The 16949-nt window shown below is 41.4% G+C and overlaps 1 protein-coding gene across 1 annotated transcript in view; it reads right to left on the bottom strand.

The window, feature by feature from the left end:
• gogo (golden goal) overlaps window positions 1-16949 on the bottom strand; it is an 849136-nt gene that overhangs the window by 7620 nt on the left and 824567 nt on the right. Inside the window, exons 7-13 of the mRNA XM_069824981.1 lie at window positions 16280-16631; window positions 13336-13466; window positions 13053-13268; window positions 10171-10408; window positions 5855-6200; window positions 1643-1837; window positions 1456-1567 (exon numbers count right to left, since the gene is read on the bottom strand). Of these exons, the coding sequence (XP_069681082.1) occupies window positions 1456-1567; window positions 1643-1837; window positions 5855-6200; window positions 10171-10408; window positions 13053-13268; window positions 13336-13466; window positions 16280-16631 (1590 nt within the window). The remainder of the gene's footprint in view (window positions 1-1455; window positions 1568-1642; window positions 1838-5854; window positions 6201-10170; window positions 10409-13052; window positions 13269-13335; window positions 13467-16279; window positions 16632-16949) is intronic.

The raw sequence follows: 16949 nt of genomic DNA, 5'->3' as shown, positions 1-16949 counted from the left end.
TTCCTTAGTTGGTGGTTCGTTTGGATCATTATTGGTTACTTAACCGTTGGTTATTTAGGATTATTAGTTGCTTAGCTAGTACTTCGTTTGGATTATAATTCAGGCTTAGTGGTTAGTTGGTGGTTCCTTTGAATCATTCTTGATTACTTAACCGTTGGTTATTTAGGATTATTAGTTGCTTAGCTGGTACTTCGTTTGGATTATAATTCAGGCTTAGTGGTTAGTTGGTGGTTCCTTTGAATCATTCTTGATTACTTAACCGTTGGTTATTTAGGATTATTAGTTGCTTAGCTGGTACTTCGTTTGGATTATAATTCAGGCTTAGTGGTTAGTTGGTGGTTCGTTTGAATCATTCTTGATTACTTAACCGTTGGTTATTTAGGATTATTAGTTGCTTAGCTAGTACTTCGTTTGGATTATAATTCAGGCTTAGTGGTTAGTTGGTGGTTCGTTTGAATCATTCTTGATTACTTAACCGTTGGTTATTTAGGATTATTAGTTGCTAAGCTGGTACTTCGTTTAGATTATAATCCAAGCTGTTTGCTTAGTTGGTGGTTCGTTTGGATTATTATTGGTTACTTAGCCGTTGGTTCTTTTGGATTATTAATTGCTTAGCTGGTACTTCGTTTGGATTATAATCCAAGCTGCTTGCTTAGTTGGTGGTTCGTTTGGATCATTATTGATTACTTAACCGTTGGTTATTTAGGATTATTAGTTGCTTAGCTGGTACTTCGTTTGGATTATAATCCAAGCTGCTTGCTTAGTTGGTGGTTCGTTTGGATCATTATTGGTTACTTAGCCTTTGGTTCTTTTGGATTATTGGTTACTTAGCCTTTGGTTCTTTTGGATTATTGGTTGCTTAGCTGGTACTTTGTTTGGATTATAATCCAGACTAGTTACTTAGCCGTTGGTTCATTTGGATCATTATTGGTTACTTAGCCGTTGATTCTTTTGGATTATGGTTTGGTTAGCTCGTACTTCGTTTGGATTATAATTCAAACTGGTTGCTTACCTGGTGCATTAGTTACTTAGCTGGTGGTATGTTTGGGTCATCGCTTAATTGGGGCATTGGTTGCTTAGCTGGTGATTCGTTTGGATTTTATTGGTTACTTAACAGGTGGTTCGTTTGAATCATTGGTTACTTATATATTGAGTCCTTTGGATTAGTTACTTAGCGGGTGGTTCTTTTGGATCATTGGTTACTTAGATGGCTGGTTAGTTTAGTTAATTATTTATTTCGATTTGTTTAAGTGGTTTCTACGTTAACTTCATACATTTAATGGTTTGATCAGCTGCTTTCAACTCCTCCAGATGTGATTAATCGAATCTTCTAGAAGTCGATAAGTCTGGAAGTGCAAATAGTTACATTTCTGAGCTGGGGAACCTGTGAGGAGAAATATTGATGCGGACAACCAAAGTAATGGATAGGCCTGTGTAATTGTGTTCGCTACTCACGTTGTTGAGGGTGGTGACGCTGGCGCTGGACACCACGCTGCTGGGGGCGGTGCTCAGCGCGGAGTTGAGGCGCTTTCTCCTGGAGCCGGGGCGCCGCTTCTCAGGGGGGCTCCTGCAACAGCGACCACACCGTGAACTGCGTGGCGGGGCCTGACTCGAGGCTCGGAGACACCAGGAGCGCGGGTACCTGTGGTTCTGGGGTGGCGGTGGTGGCGTCTCCTGCTCGAAGGTGGTGGAGCGGCGGAGGGGGGCGGGGGACACGCGGGGGGTGGAGGGCAGCGAGGCGTTCGGGGCGCCCTCGGACGGCGGCTCAGCTGCCGGCTGCTGCTGCTGCTCCTGGTGGCGGCCCGTGGAACCACCGCCTTCTATCACCTCATACTCCCTACGCAAACCCATTGCCGGAATGTATTTGGAAATGTATGGGCCGACTCCCATTCTGCACACTGAGATGTGATGGTGATGGCAAGCCAACCGAAGCATGGAAAGAAATCCTGTGGTTGCAGCGTGAGTCTGAATGAGTGCTGTGGGATGGCAGGAGGTAGTAGGTCATGCAATGCCCTTGGCTGTTGCTAATCCGTGAAAATTAAAATACTGGGTGTTCATTTCAAAGTGTGTCATGACGTCACTGTTGATGAGCCAGCGTTTTGAAGCGAGTTTCAGCTTTTATGTCAGAGAAGTTGCCTTTTAATCAAGGCTTTCAACAGTGGCGTACCATGAATTTTGAGCAGTGGAAGCTAACTCAAGTTGTCTCTTAAAATAAATAGTAGTCGATGTCAAGTCAGCAGTCCGAAGATTGGTTGGAACCTCAGAAAGTAACACCAATAAGGCATCACCTCAAATGGTAGTAAAATATGATTCCATGGTTTACACATATCTCTAAGAAATGGACACATACAGTACGTATAATTTAACATTAGCTCACTCCCTGTCATATTTAGAAAAACCACAATATTAACGGTCAGTAGATAGTGTTAGTAAAATTACATCAATCAACGTTAAAAGTGACCGGCGTAGCTCTGTCGGCTAAGACGCTTGCCAGCCGATGCGGAGTTGCGTTCGGGCGCGGGTTCGATTCCCGCTTGGGCTGAATACCTGGTTTGGTTTCTTCCGAGGTTTTCCCCAAACGTAAGGCAAATGTCAGGTAATCTATGTCGAATCCTCGACCTCATCTCGCCAAATACCATCTTGCTATCACCAATCCCATCGACTCTAAATAACCTCGTAGTTGATACAGCGTCATTAAATAACTAAGTAAAAAAATCAACGTTAAAATCTTTATCAGAAGATTATTTTTGACTACATAAATTGGTGTCAGGAACTGTTATTTCACTCATTATTTATTATATCAGCTACAGTGCACGCTAACACTTCAATTGAACACAAATCGCGAAAGGGATAACTCGGAAGCTAATTCTTTCCAATGCTGAAGCTAGCTTCTTGCGAGCCTTGCGACCAGGGTAGTTTAGTTAGAAAGGGATGGAAAATCTGCGGGGTGGGTTACACAGAAGAATGAGTGAAAGAAACGAGTCTGTGGAGAGGATTGGAAGCTGGTGTGTGCAGGCTTCATGTTTACTGCTGCATCACAAATCATCCTGAGCTGCCGCATCACATTGTTTAAGGCGTACATATAAATTGTATTAAAATTAATATATAATTTTGTTCATAAACTGCAGTTTATTATGGATTTATTAACTGGGGAAGCTGAGCTTTTTAGCTTACATTGACGCTACGCCACTGGCGTTCAATCTGAACTTAAGAACGTGTACGGTATAACTTGAACGTCGTTGCAACAGATGGCGGTCTGTACGGTCTGTGTGCTAGCATAACCTCTTTCGAACTGTGTTTTGCGCGGGCAAGTCGTACACAGGGTATTTATCATCGGTTGCGTACGGCAACATTCCACGACACAAATTTTTATTTATTTTATTTTATTGGGTTATTTTACGACGCTGTATCAACATCTAGGTTATTTAGCGTCTGAATGATATGAAGGTGATAATGCCGGTGAATGAGTCCGGGGTTCAACACCGAAAGTTACCCAGCATTTGCTCGTATTGGGTTCAGGGAAAACCCCGGAAAAAACCTCAACCAGATAACTTGCCCCGACCGGGATTCGAACCCGGGCCACCTGGTTTCGCAGCCAGACGCGCTGACCGTTACTCCACAGGTGTGGACCGACACAAATCAAATGCTCCGTGTCCATGTTGACCGTCGAAATTAATGTCAACAAATAAGTACGTAAGCAATCGTCTTAACCCTCTCCCCATATCCCGACAGTAAGGAAAAAGCTCACCTCAGTACGTGTTTCCAAACAGTTCACATTCCTGCCACTACCGGCGTTATGGTACGTATATAATCTTTTCGCTGTAAGAAAAATCCTAATGTAAACAATAACACGTGACTGAAGTGAGGCTTCATTGGCCACTGTTTGGCGCCATAGATTCTCAGTACGTGTTCCCGCCTACTGTTGTACATTCTGTTTCATGTTAAACATTTCCCGTTACTCGTCAAGTAGACCTAACCTCACTACTATGCATTCGTTTGCTTAGGGAACATTTATTTTATATTAATTTATTTTTAAGTCTTATGTCTTCACAATGGACAGTTGAGAATGCAAAAGCCGTACTTCAGTACCGCGTGCTTACGTGAACAACTACGAGCTCAAGTGACGCCAGCTTGTTACAAGAACAGACTACCTCGGTATTACTGTTGGTATTCATCCGCGTTCATAGTACATAACAAACTATAAAAGTAGATTTTCTTTTACACAGCGTTTTACATATGAGTAAAGTTAAATGTTTCATCGTATTTAACAGCTAGAAATCAATTTTTTATTTTCAAATAATACAAGATTATGGTTTCCAAATACGAACTATGTTTTCTTGCGTCGTGTGAATATTTCGACTTGGAGCCAATCACGGGTATGGCAGCAACGTGCTTATGTTTACATTAGGATTTTTCTTAAAGCGAAAACAGTATAGGTAAGTACTCTTCTGAATGAACGCCGTACTTGCCAGGCAACTTCTCTGGCACATAAGTAATACGCCTCTGCGGAAATGTAGGAAGAGTGAATTCTCTAGGATCATCGGCTAGCCATATGACGGCATACAGCGAGCCATGACATACTTCGAACTGAACACCCAGTATAAGACACAAACATAATAATAATAATAATAATAATAATAATAATAATATAAAACAAAACTTAGAAGTGAACAAAACTTGCTCGAGAAATAGAGAAGATGAAGGAACTACAACAAGCAATGATCTGTATTACCTCTACAACGTAAGCTTACCATAACAATATTGTACTAACTGGGCACCCTGCACACTCTCATCTATAAGAAAACTGTAAGAAAGTTCGCGATGTAGTGCGCTCTGACCGTCGACTTACTTACTTACTTACTTACAGATGACTTTTAAGGAACCCGGAGGTTCATAGCCGCCCTCACATAAGCCCACCATCGGTCCCTATCCTGAGCAAGATTAATCCAGTCTCTACCATCATATCCCACCTCCCTCAAATCCATTTTAATATTATCCTCCCATCTACGTCTCGGCTCCCCAAAGGTCTTTTTCCCTCCGGTCTCCCAACTAACACTCTATATGCATTTCTGGATTCGCCCATACGTGCTAAATGCCCTGCCCATCTCAAACGTCTGGATTTAATGTTCCTAATTATGTCAGGTGAAGAATACAATGCGTGCAGTTCTGCGTTGTGTAACTTTCTCCATTCTCCTGTAACTTCATCCCTCTTAGGCCCAAATATTTTCCTAAGCACCTTATTTTCAAACACTCTTAATCTCTGTTCCTCTCTCAAAGTGAGAGTCCAAGTTTCACAACCATACAGAACAACCGGTAATATAACTGTTTTATAAATTCTAACTTTCAGATTTTTCGACAGCAGACTGGATGATAAAAGCTTCTCAACCGAATAATAACAGGCATTTCCCATATTTATTCTGTGTTTAATTTCCTCCCGAGTATCATTTATATTTGTTACTGTTGCTCCCACATATTTGAACTTCTCCACCTCTTCAAAAGATAAATCTCCAATTTTTATATTTCCATTTCGTACAATATTCTGGTCACGAGACATAATCATATACTTTGTCTTTTCGGGATTTACTTCCAAACCTACCTCTTTACTTGCTTCCAGTAAATTCCCCGTGTTTTTCCTTAAAAGCCAGTAAGTAAGTAAGTAAGTAAGTAAGTAAGTAAGTAAGTAAGTAAGTAAGTAAATAAGTAAGTACATTTATTTTACATACATGACTTATCTATGCCATCTATTGGTACAAGTAATAACTAATGACGCCACACTTAACGAACAAATGATTATCGATTGTCTTTGCAGAGCGATGAGAGTGCGCAGGCAAGCAGCACCGGTACCGCTACTCACGGCTCGGACTCGTCTTCCTCCTCCTCCTCCTCGTCGTCGTCCTCGTCGTCGTCGCGCAGGCGCGTGTGCACGGTGGCGCGCCCCCCCGAGCGCAGCCTCCTCAGGCTGATCACCTCACTGAGCAGCGTGGAGCGCGAGGGCGCCGACCCCAGGTCGCTGTCACGTGACACGGCCAGCTGGTACTTCCGGTAGCGGAACAGGGACTGCGCGGCGAGCAGCGCGGACACCAGCAGCACGACGCCCACGAACACGGCGGCCAGCGCGTGCGCCAGGGGCAGCGCCGGGCCCTCGGCCGCCAGCACCGCCACCTCGTCCAGCGACAGCGACGCGTTGTGCGCAGGCGCCTCTGAAACGTGGCGCAAACCTTAATCACGTGACGCGATAACCACTAAGACCAGAGAAAAAGTTCAAAATGTAGCAATATCCAAATGAAAGGGTTCAAGTACCAAAAACATAAAAAAACTTATGATATGCATTACAGTCTGCGTCACCGTTTTTGGCATGTGAAATAAGTAATGGGAACGATAAATACAAGTGTTTTACCTTTGCAGCAGTCAGTCTGAAAACTGTATTTGACAAATGGCTAATGTGTCGTGTATAGGAAGTGGTACCATTGTCAGCTGCACTAGCAACATGCTCACAAACTGGGCACTATATATCTAGGACACACGCCAAAAACGCTGGCGCCAGCCATACTAATAAAATTGCAACAATTGTATAGTAAGAATGTGGAGGGCGAAAAGTCACAGTACATCTGTTTATTTTTCCTGCAAAACAACTCTGTGCCTGAAGATGGTGTCCGTGTTACTATACTTGTTTTTTTGAAAGATTGGAATGTCAGTTAAGCGGCCGAGCTTGGAACTACAGTGCCATGTTGCCAATATTGACTACCACGCTGCCAGCTGAAGGAAGGTAGTAATTGTGGTTAAGATGGCTGACGTTAAAACATTCATTGACAATTGACGCGAAGGTAAGAAAACAATACAAAAATCGACAGAGAATCAAAGACGAAACGTACCAATGCTAACATTGTGTGCACAATAAATGTCGCCAAGAGAGCTATTTAGCACTGGCCACGTGGGAACGGTAAGTTTGGAAACTCAACCGTTGTTACCATAGCAACCGGCCTACCACGCTATGTGACGTTCAGTTGTTTTTCCGATCGCAACGCTCCTGTCATGTCCCATCTTTAAAAAAAAAAAAAAAAAAAAACAAGTATAGTATGACATTGGCGGACGTAATTCGAGGTATGATCATGATGGGAGACATCTGGCGGACCTGTGGAAGCATAACATAGGAAAATTCCCAGCCATTCCAAGAAAGCAAGACGGTGAGGTGAATACGAAAGTTTTGAGTGTGGAGGAAAGACTCGAGCCTTCTGTGTGGATCCACGTACTAAAAAACCATGAATAATATCGTGCAGGATTGTAGGGCTCGTTTTAGTAAGGCGCCATCCAGCAGAGAGAACTTGTTGAAGTGGGAGAGAATTAAATCTTTTCGTCCAGTGACTGTCAATGAATTAACAGGCAGGGATTTGGACAGACGCCTGACATTTGACTGCTTCAGAAATGTTGAGTCTATAATGTCCATGTAAGGTTAACTTCATATGAATTCCACAGAGTAATGGAAATTCCCTCTTCTCTTTGATATTTTCATAAGTGGTGCTGTCAAGAAGTCAAAAGGAGGATAGCAACTTCAAAGAAACTTTTAATAGAAGAAGGAGCATCTTCTGCGAAGTTTTGGAAACAGAATTAAAGAAGAAAGTAGTGAAGTGCATAATGTGGAGTGTGGCATTGCATTGGGTAGGAACATGGACATTATGATGAAGCGAACAGAATCTGCTGGAAGTATTTGAAACGTGCATATGGAGAAGAATGGAGCTTGTGAAATGTACAGACAAAATAAGAAATTAAACTGTGCTACGAAGAATGGATGCTGAAACTGATCAGAAATTTGCTGGGTTACTCGTAAGCTACCTCTGATTGAGGTTCTGGCTGATATGTAATAATAATAATAATAATAATAATAATAATAATAATAATAATAATAATAATAATAATAATGTTTTATTTTCGCTGGCAAAGGCCATAAGGCCTTCTCTTCCACTCAACCAGCCTTAATCAATACAATACATATTTAAATTACTAATATTTACAGTACACTTAAAAGCTTCTCCAACAATATTCTCCAGTTAAGCTTTAACGACTAGTAGACTACATATTTATTTAAATTTAGATAAACCTATAAGGTAAAGTAGGAACTTAATTTATGAGCTAATTTAATTCAATCAATTATAATTAATTTGAGATTTGAGATAGCTAGTAAAATGATGAAAATTAATTTAATATAATCTTACCAGAACTATGTTACAGGGGGGAAAATATATATAAATCTAAAATATATTTCTATGATGAGAATATTAATGTAATTGCCATTAGAGGTTTTGTAAATCTATTTACAGAAATTAATGATGATGATAATAAAAATGTACAGGTGTTAGTTTCATTATAGGTAACAAATATAATCAGTAATTAATCTATTAAGCAAGAATTTATGTAATTTTGACCTAAATGAAGTTATTGTCCAACAACCCCTTACATCACTCGGAAGCGAGTTCCAATTTCTAGCAACTGAAACTGTATAAGATGAAGAATATAAAGATGTCTTGTGGTGGGGTATAATGAGTAAATTGTTATGATGAGATCTTGTACTTAGCTATGTACATCTATTATCAGGCAGTACATCTCACTTGACGATATGTGTCAGAGGAGAACAATTGTTTGTATACATCTGAAATCTGACTAGTGCAATATGTAGCTAGTCAGCGATGTATGCAATGGAGGGGGAAAGGAACTGGCTACTCTATCTCATAATCTCCTGGCTTAGTTGCCTCGTAAGTGGTGTCTTGTTGGTATCACTTGTGAGGTTCAGACCTGTCTTCGGACAGTTGACTAAACAACAACTGGCTAAGAAGAAACTGCCTACTATAATAATAATAATAATAATAATAATAATAATAATAATAATGATTTATTTAACCTGGCAGAGTTAAGGCCATACGGCCTTCTCTAACACTCAACCAGGAGTAAAACTGCGTTACAAAAAACACTACAAATTTACAAAGTAAACTACAATTTTACACACAAAACTGAATAAGATAATAGTAATAAAATGTAAACAACAAGTAAGTAGAAATCAGACATAATATATAACATACAGAAAGAAAGAAAAAAGCATAATAAAATGTGAACAGCAGGTCAAAATAAATGAGACATAGAAAGTATAAAAAATGAGACAATTATTGATAATAATAATAATAATAATAATAACAATAATAATAATAATAATAATAAGAAGAAATAAGAATAGTAGTAATAATAATAATGATAATAATAATGATAATAATAATAATAATAATAATAATAATACTAATAGTAATAATAAAATAGTGCAGTACAAAGCATACAATGAATACAATATATTTAAGTACACACAGTAAGGAAAATTATGATTATATATAGCTCAACTTATCACATTATAGATATACCATTATCGGAAAATATGAAAACAAAGATATAAAATAAGTTAAATATCACTAGAACATAAAAAAATGTGAATACGTGGAAACATGCAATACAACACTTGTCATGATAGTAAGTTAGTTTGGCAACTCGTCATAAGATAATTTCCTAACTTGGATTTGAAAGATTTCAATGTTCGGCAGCCCTTGACTTCAGGCGGCAGAGAGTTCCAGTGACGAGAGGTAGCAACAGTGAAAGATGAGGAATACAGAGATGATGTGTGAAGTGGAATTTCTAGCGTGTTATCGCGTTGTGATCGAGTATTAATATTATGATAGCGAGAGAGAGTATGAAAACGAGCGAATAAATAATAGGGGGATGAAGTGTGCATAAATCGATATAAGAGAGAAAGTGAGTCCAGAGTACTGAAGGATGCACTGGAAGAAATGATGAACGGAGAAGAGTTCGTGGCAGAAGAAGATATCAGATGAGAGACGACATTAAGATATATGGATCATATGCGGAGACTGAGAGGAAGCTGGAAAGGGGAAAGGTTGGAGAATGCTGGGTTTGCAGTGGAAGACCTGCCATTGGGAAGAAAAGTATGAATGAATCAATGTAAGGACCCTCTAAAACTTGAACTAACGCACTCCACATGTAAATTCTATACTTTAATTTAGACGTGAGTGAAACTGAAATCCCCAAGAGACAGCCAACACCACAATGCTGACTTTCCTTGTGTGCTGTGTGGAAACTCTCCCCTCCCCACCCTCATAGGAGGTGTCAGGTGCGCACCCGTCTGCTGCGCATGCGCCAGGAAGCTCCCGAGGCAGGCGGCGGGCACGTCGTCCGAGAAGAACTCGAGCAGCAGGAAGTTGGACGAGGAGGTGATGGGGCTCGGCGACATGCGCCCCGACAAGTGCGCCACCAGCGGCGCGCCCAGCGAGTCGCCGTCCCGCACCTTGAGCCACTGCCGGCCGCACGGCAGCCTCACGTGCTGCACGATCAGCCGCACCACGGAGCCCGCGTCCGCCTGTGCACAGAAACGTTACGATCTGTGACACTTTCCATGAACATCATGAAGATCTGCTTTCGTCATGATATTGCAGCACACGTGCTGGACACAGCTTCTTCATTACTCATCAGCTTCACGCCTTCACATGTACACAAGCGTTCATTAGCATTTACGTTAACATTCGATATCGACTGGAATTATTTTCTTCTTACGAGGACTTTGGTTGGGAAACAAGGGACATACTGATATACAGAAAGCATTGTAAACCCTACTATAACAGCATTCAGTTTATTTGTCTACGCTTTGAATAAACTATCTGTTGAGAATAACATTTTATAAAATTTTATGTTTTATCTTACATTTACGTAAGTTTTTATCTGTCCATCCGTCCATCCATCCATCCATCCATCCATCCCTCTGTCTGTCTGTCTGTCCGTCCGTCCGTCCGTCCATCCATCCATCCAACCCTACTATAACAGCTTTCAGTTTATTTGTCTACGCTTTGAATAAACTATCTGTTGAGAATAACATTTTATAAAATTTTATGTTTTATCATACATTTACGTAAGTTTTTATCTGTCCATCCGTCCATCCATCCGTCCGTCCGTCCGTCCGTCCGTCCGTCCGTCCGTCCGTCCATCCATCCATCCATCCATCCATCCATCCATCCATCCATCCATCCATCCATCCATCCATCCATCCATCCATCCATCCATCCATCCATCCATCCATCCATCCATCCATCCATCCATCCATCCATCCATCCATCCATCTATCTATCTATCTATCTATCTATCTATCTATCTATCTATCTATCTATCTATCTATCTATCTATCTATCTATCTATCTATCTATCTATCTATCTATCTATTCGGTTAGTAGAGTTACACTCAACCAGAACTAACTACTACAAAGAATATAAAATATAGCCTAATATAATAAACTATAATGGATGTGTAAAGTGAAATGAAGGCTCCTCGGAAAGAACACGATCAGTCACTTTCCTTAAATTTTACAGGGAGCATTTCTTAGCTTCAATACACTGATAGGACATCATTAGTTCACATCTCATTCAGTTCAAGTTGCCATAGTATGTGTTCATAGGAAACGAACTGTAGGGCTAGTACCTGGGAACTGAAATGTACCAGGACCGCCATTAACAGTGATGTGTGAAGTCTAGGAGAGGTTTTTATGACAATAAACATCCATATCCATATTTATGTCACTCTGTCTGTTTGTCTCTCTCTCTACAAACACACGCACGCATATATACACCCATTTTGACATATTGTACAGGGACATAATTTTATTTTTACTTCAATTTTTATTGTACCTGAGTTTTTGAATGTACTTCACTCCCATCCCTTCTACTAATGAAGTTCCAACTGTCCTCCACACAGAAACAAGGCCGCATATAGTAAACAATACTGAGTGAGTATAGTACGTTCCAGAAATATGTTCGCGTTTACTTGTGACGAAAGACCTTTCAATATTGAATCATATTTTCGCACAGGTACTGTCGTCTGTTTGCCTACGTCGCATCCCGATTTCCCTCACTTGCTTCTGCTCGCCCCTCTATAAAGGCTAGTGGCTGGGCTAACTTAGCTCTTTTCTGAAAACATTAATTTCTGTTAGGAATTGGACGTCTACGTAATATTATACAACTGCTTGAAATAACTTAAATAAAAGTGTGTCGTTAAGTAATTAAGCGTCACGTGATTTCTCCCCTTTCTACGATCCTGCGACAAAACCACTTGGACGGACAGTAGATAGCATGTCTGAGTAATTTTATCTTTTCGGATTGGGCAGAAGTGAAGATTGAATTTACAGTACGTAAGGTCTCTTTTATAGAGTAGGTATAGAATTATTTCAACATGAGTTACTAGTACGAAGAACGAAACTGGTAATTGGGATTAGGTACAATAGTCTAGAGTGCAATAATATGTACAAAAGAACTGAAGCCTGTATCGAAATGAACGGCCACCATTTTAAAAAATCTGTTTAAATATCCATATTATGATTATTTTTCAATTTAACCTCTTTCTCTATATTGTACGCTAATGTGCTGTAGACAGTATAATATACACTGCAACAGTATAATGTAACAGCTCAGTTCGTGAGTAAAAACACTTATTGTTAATACAGTACTGTATTTTGATTAAACAAAAACCTAATGACTATTATCAAACTCAAAATCGCGATATTTCCTAGTTTACGTAAATGGATGAAGTACTTTTCTTCCCTCCTATACCTAGTAAAGGGATTTGTTTGTATTTTACGCCAGTATCATCGAACTCCAGTCGTGGAAGGAGGTAGCAAACGGTGCTTCCTGTTCTGAACCAAAGGTATAACCAGGTTAATATTAGAAATGTTAGTAAAAATAAAATTATGTCCCTGTAGTTGTTCTGTTCCCTTTTCACATGCTGGGTGTGGCCATGACCGTAGCATATGGTATGCCGTATCAGTGAAAGGAAGCTTCTGGTACGCTATTGCTAGGAAAACTGCAAACATTGCATCAGGAAAGGAAATTGACTGGGTCACTGGCTAAGAAGGAACTGCCTACTGAAAGGAATGGTGAATGGGAGAAGAGTTCGGGGCAGAGGAAGATATCAGACACGTGAACACATGGATCTTATGCGCAGATTGAAAGGCGGGGCTTACCTGTATGAGCCAGAAGGTGCGGCCCGGGCAGCTGGCCGTGGAGGTGGCCAGGATGCGGCGGGGCTTGGCGCGGCCCAGGTGCACCACGCAGCCGCAGCGGCAGCCGGGGCCCACCTCGGCCACCACCTCGGGGTGGTCGGCGGGCAGCGACGCCGATGGCGCCAGCAGGCAGCCCCACGCCTCCGTGCCGCACGGCTCCGTCTCCAGCGACGCCCCCTGCAACACGCAACACGCGTCACACGGGTCCGGCTGGCGTGGCGGGGTGCGAACTCGCGACACTCACCTCGCAGAACTTGGCGCCGTACCGCGGGGGCGGGGAGTCGCAGAAGCGGTAACGACTTCGGGTGCCGCCCCCACACGAAGAGGTGCACTGCGTCCAGGGGCTCCAGGCGCCCCAGCCGCCGGAGTCGGACTCTGCAACACGGAGACAGTTGACTGACGGCGACAGTTTGGCTGTGGCGTATGCGCGGACCCCTCATGCAGTGCCAGCGTGATCCTTAATCGGATTTATTTTCGCGTGCACATTCCAGATCAAATCAAAGTTCCCTTCGTACTCCGGTTACACATCTTACATAATAATAATAATAATAATAATAATAATAATAATAATAATAATAATAATAATAATAATAATAATGTTAGAATTTATAAAACAGTTATATTACACAATTTAAATCACACAGAGTTAGTGTGTACTCAATGTTGGTTGCTTGACGGTTGTCAGCCCACTTTGAGTTCTGTGGATACAGAGGGAAAAATTGGATCGGTGTCGGGTAGAGTTCCCGAGTAGCTCAGTTGGGAGAGCGTTGGTACGTTTAACCAAAGGTCCCGGGTTCGATACCCGGCCCCGGAAAAATTTTTCCCTCGAAATTATTCAGTTATATTACCGGTTGTTCTGTATGGTTGTGAAACTTGGACTCTCACTTTGAGAGAGGAACAGAGATTAAGGGTGTTTGAGAATAAGGTTCTTGGGAAAATATTTGGGGCCTAAGAAGGATGAAGTTACAGGAGAATGGAGAAAGTTACACAACGCAGAGCTGCACGCATTGTATACTTCACCTGACAGAATTAGGAACATTAAATCCAGACGTTTGAGATGGGCAGGGCATGTAGCACGTATGGGCGAATCCATAAATGCATATAGAGTGTTAGTTGGGAGGCCGGAGGGAAAAAGACCTTTGGGGAGGCCGAGACGTAGATGGGAAGATAATATTGAAATGGATTTGAGGGAGGTGAGATATGATGGTAGAGACTGGATTAATCTTGCTCAGGATAGGGACCAATGGCGGGCTTATATGAGGGCGGCAATGAACATACTGTAGTGGAATACATATTAATGTTGTTAGAATCAAATACGAATCACATAAAAACAGAAGCCGATAATTCAATAAAAAATTTACACAGTAAAAATAAAAATAAACACATTAGTAAGTGTACATATTACTATTAGATTACAATTAAGTAGGATTCACATAATTAAGGAACCCGGAGGTTCATTGCCGCCCTCACATAAGCCCGCCATCGGTCTCTATCCTGAGCAAGATTAATCCAGTCCCTATCATCATATCCCACCTCCCTCAAATCCATTTTAATATTACCTTTCCATCTACGTCTCGGCCTCCCTAAAGGTCTTTTTCCCTCCGGCCTCCCAACTAACATTCTATATGCATTTCTGGATTCGCCCATACGTGCTACATGCCCTGCCCATCTCAAACGTCTGGATTTAATGTTCCTAATTATGTCAGGTGAAGAATACAATGCGTGCAGTTCTGTGTTGTGTAACTTTCTCCATTCTCCTGTAACTTCATCCCTCTTAGCCCCAAATATTTTCCTTAGCACCTTATTCTCAGACACCCTTAACCTATGTTCCTCTCTCAGAGTGAGAGTCCAAGTTTCACAGCCATACAGAACAACCGGTAATATAACTGTTTTATAAATTCTAACTTTCAGATTTTTCGACATCAGACTGGATGATAAAAGCTTCTCAACCGAATAATAGCTTAGCAGGCAATTCCCATATTTATTCTGCGCTTAATTTCCTCCCGAGTGTTATTTATATTTGTTACTGTTGCTCCCAGATATTTGAATTTTTCCACCTAAACAGTGTATGTATTAAAATGATATTTCGTTTTCGGATTTCATACTAATCATTTCATGTGGTGAAACAAAATTATTTTTGGGGTATGTCTCATGTATCACAAATTGTTTAGTCAAACCAATGAATTTCAAGTTGTCAGGCAAAATACATTTTGATATCAGAACAACTAATCACCAAGCTTCGAGACTTCGGACCCAATAGAGCAGTTCAGTGGGAAATCCGCTTAACGGCGTACTGAGTATAGTGGTAAAGCGTACAGTGGGTGGGGGTACTGTAGAATGAATGCGAGCAAATACGCAAAGGAAAACTCTCTGGATTTGAAGGTTCTGAAGAATAATTTGGTTTTTATACAAACTGTGTCTGAAACTATTACACGGTTAGAAATTCAGAGCAAGAGATGCCGGAAGCTCTCAAATTCGTTGAGGAAATGACACAGAGAATTAATGAGTCACCAAGTACACCGGTTACTGAACATGTAAAACAGAACTGGAAATCAATTTTATGTAAAAATAACGGATATGGATCATTGTGTAAGATAAACAGCAAATTAGTGGACATAGAGTCACCCGAGAATATAGGACTGTCTCTTAGCGACTGCAATGATGTTAGGTTTTTTCGTTTTGCTCCTATCACGTCATGCGACGTAGAGCGCAGCTTTCTACAGTACAAACTTTGGCAGATAACCGAAAAAGATTTACGTTTGAGACACTGAGAATGTATCTTGTAGTACATTGCAATTCGGTACTGTAACTGCACTTCCTAAAGACGACCAATAGGATGAATGAAAAAAAAAAATTAAAATTGCTACATTTTTATTTCCACCATTAACACTGTGTATAATTAAACACAAATGCTTATAAAAGACAGGAGAATCAATGCTTTTCACATTCTTTTGACATTGTCATTGTGCAATGTATATTTACTTTCAGAATGTACGTATGTGTATGTTCCCCATACTACCGTACTCTACTCTAAACAGTAACGTTGTTACCTCAACACATCTCTACCTTTCACTACCTGCAGCGAGTCAACAACCTATAGTACATGCACAGTAAACTTATCTTATCGGGTCCCAAGTCTCGAAGCCTGCTAATCACAAATGAATGGACACAGATGACTCTTTACCTACCCCTGACCGGCAGCGTGGGCACGCAGTCCATCCTGACGTCGCTGACGGCGCCCGTCACGGCCTGCGTCACGTACACGAAGCAGTACTCCACGTAGCGCTCGCTGAAGAGCTCGCAGGAGAAGCGCAGGCTGTGCGCGCCCGACGCCACCCGCTGCTCCGCCACGTAGTGCAGGGACGTCGGCGGCGCCAGGGACGCCACGTCGGCGCGCAGCCGGGCGAACAGGCGCACGCGGTCCGCCCGCGGCTCGCAGGCCGGGTACTGGAACAGCACCGCCACGCCGCCGTCCAGCGCGTCGCAGGGCAGGATGCTGCGCGCGTGCACGTTGAACACGAACTTGTCGCTCACGGCCACCTGCGGCACAGACGGGAGTTGGCTCTGTTCTGACGGGGAGGAATTGGTTGCCAAGCTGACAATTTTATGAATGCCCATTACTTACAGGATTTATCTGTTTTATAACATTGATATCGAACTATAAAATCGTCTTTTTGTATAGCCTATTTACAATTTCATTGGAAGATAAAGTACTAAAATTTTTTCTTCAATCATGAACTTACACTTTTCACATAACGGAACCTTAAATATAGTTTTTTTATGTCTTATGTATGTTTATTACGAAACTCTTTCAATTTCAGTTTTGTTTTCCTGGGTTTTGACTTTATCTACTTCTTT

This window comes from Periplaneta americana, chromosome 4 (genome assembly GCF_040183065.1).
Source record: "Periplaneta americana isolate PAMFEO1 chromosome 4, P.americana_PAMFEO1_priV1, whole genome shotgun sequence".
Lineage (NCBI taxonomy): Eukaryota > Metazoa > Arthropoda > Insecta > Blattodea > Blattidae > Periplaneta > Periplaneta americana.
This window is presented reverse-complemented; position numbering and strand designations above follow the sequence as displayed.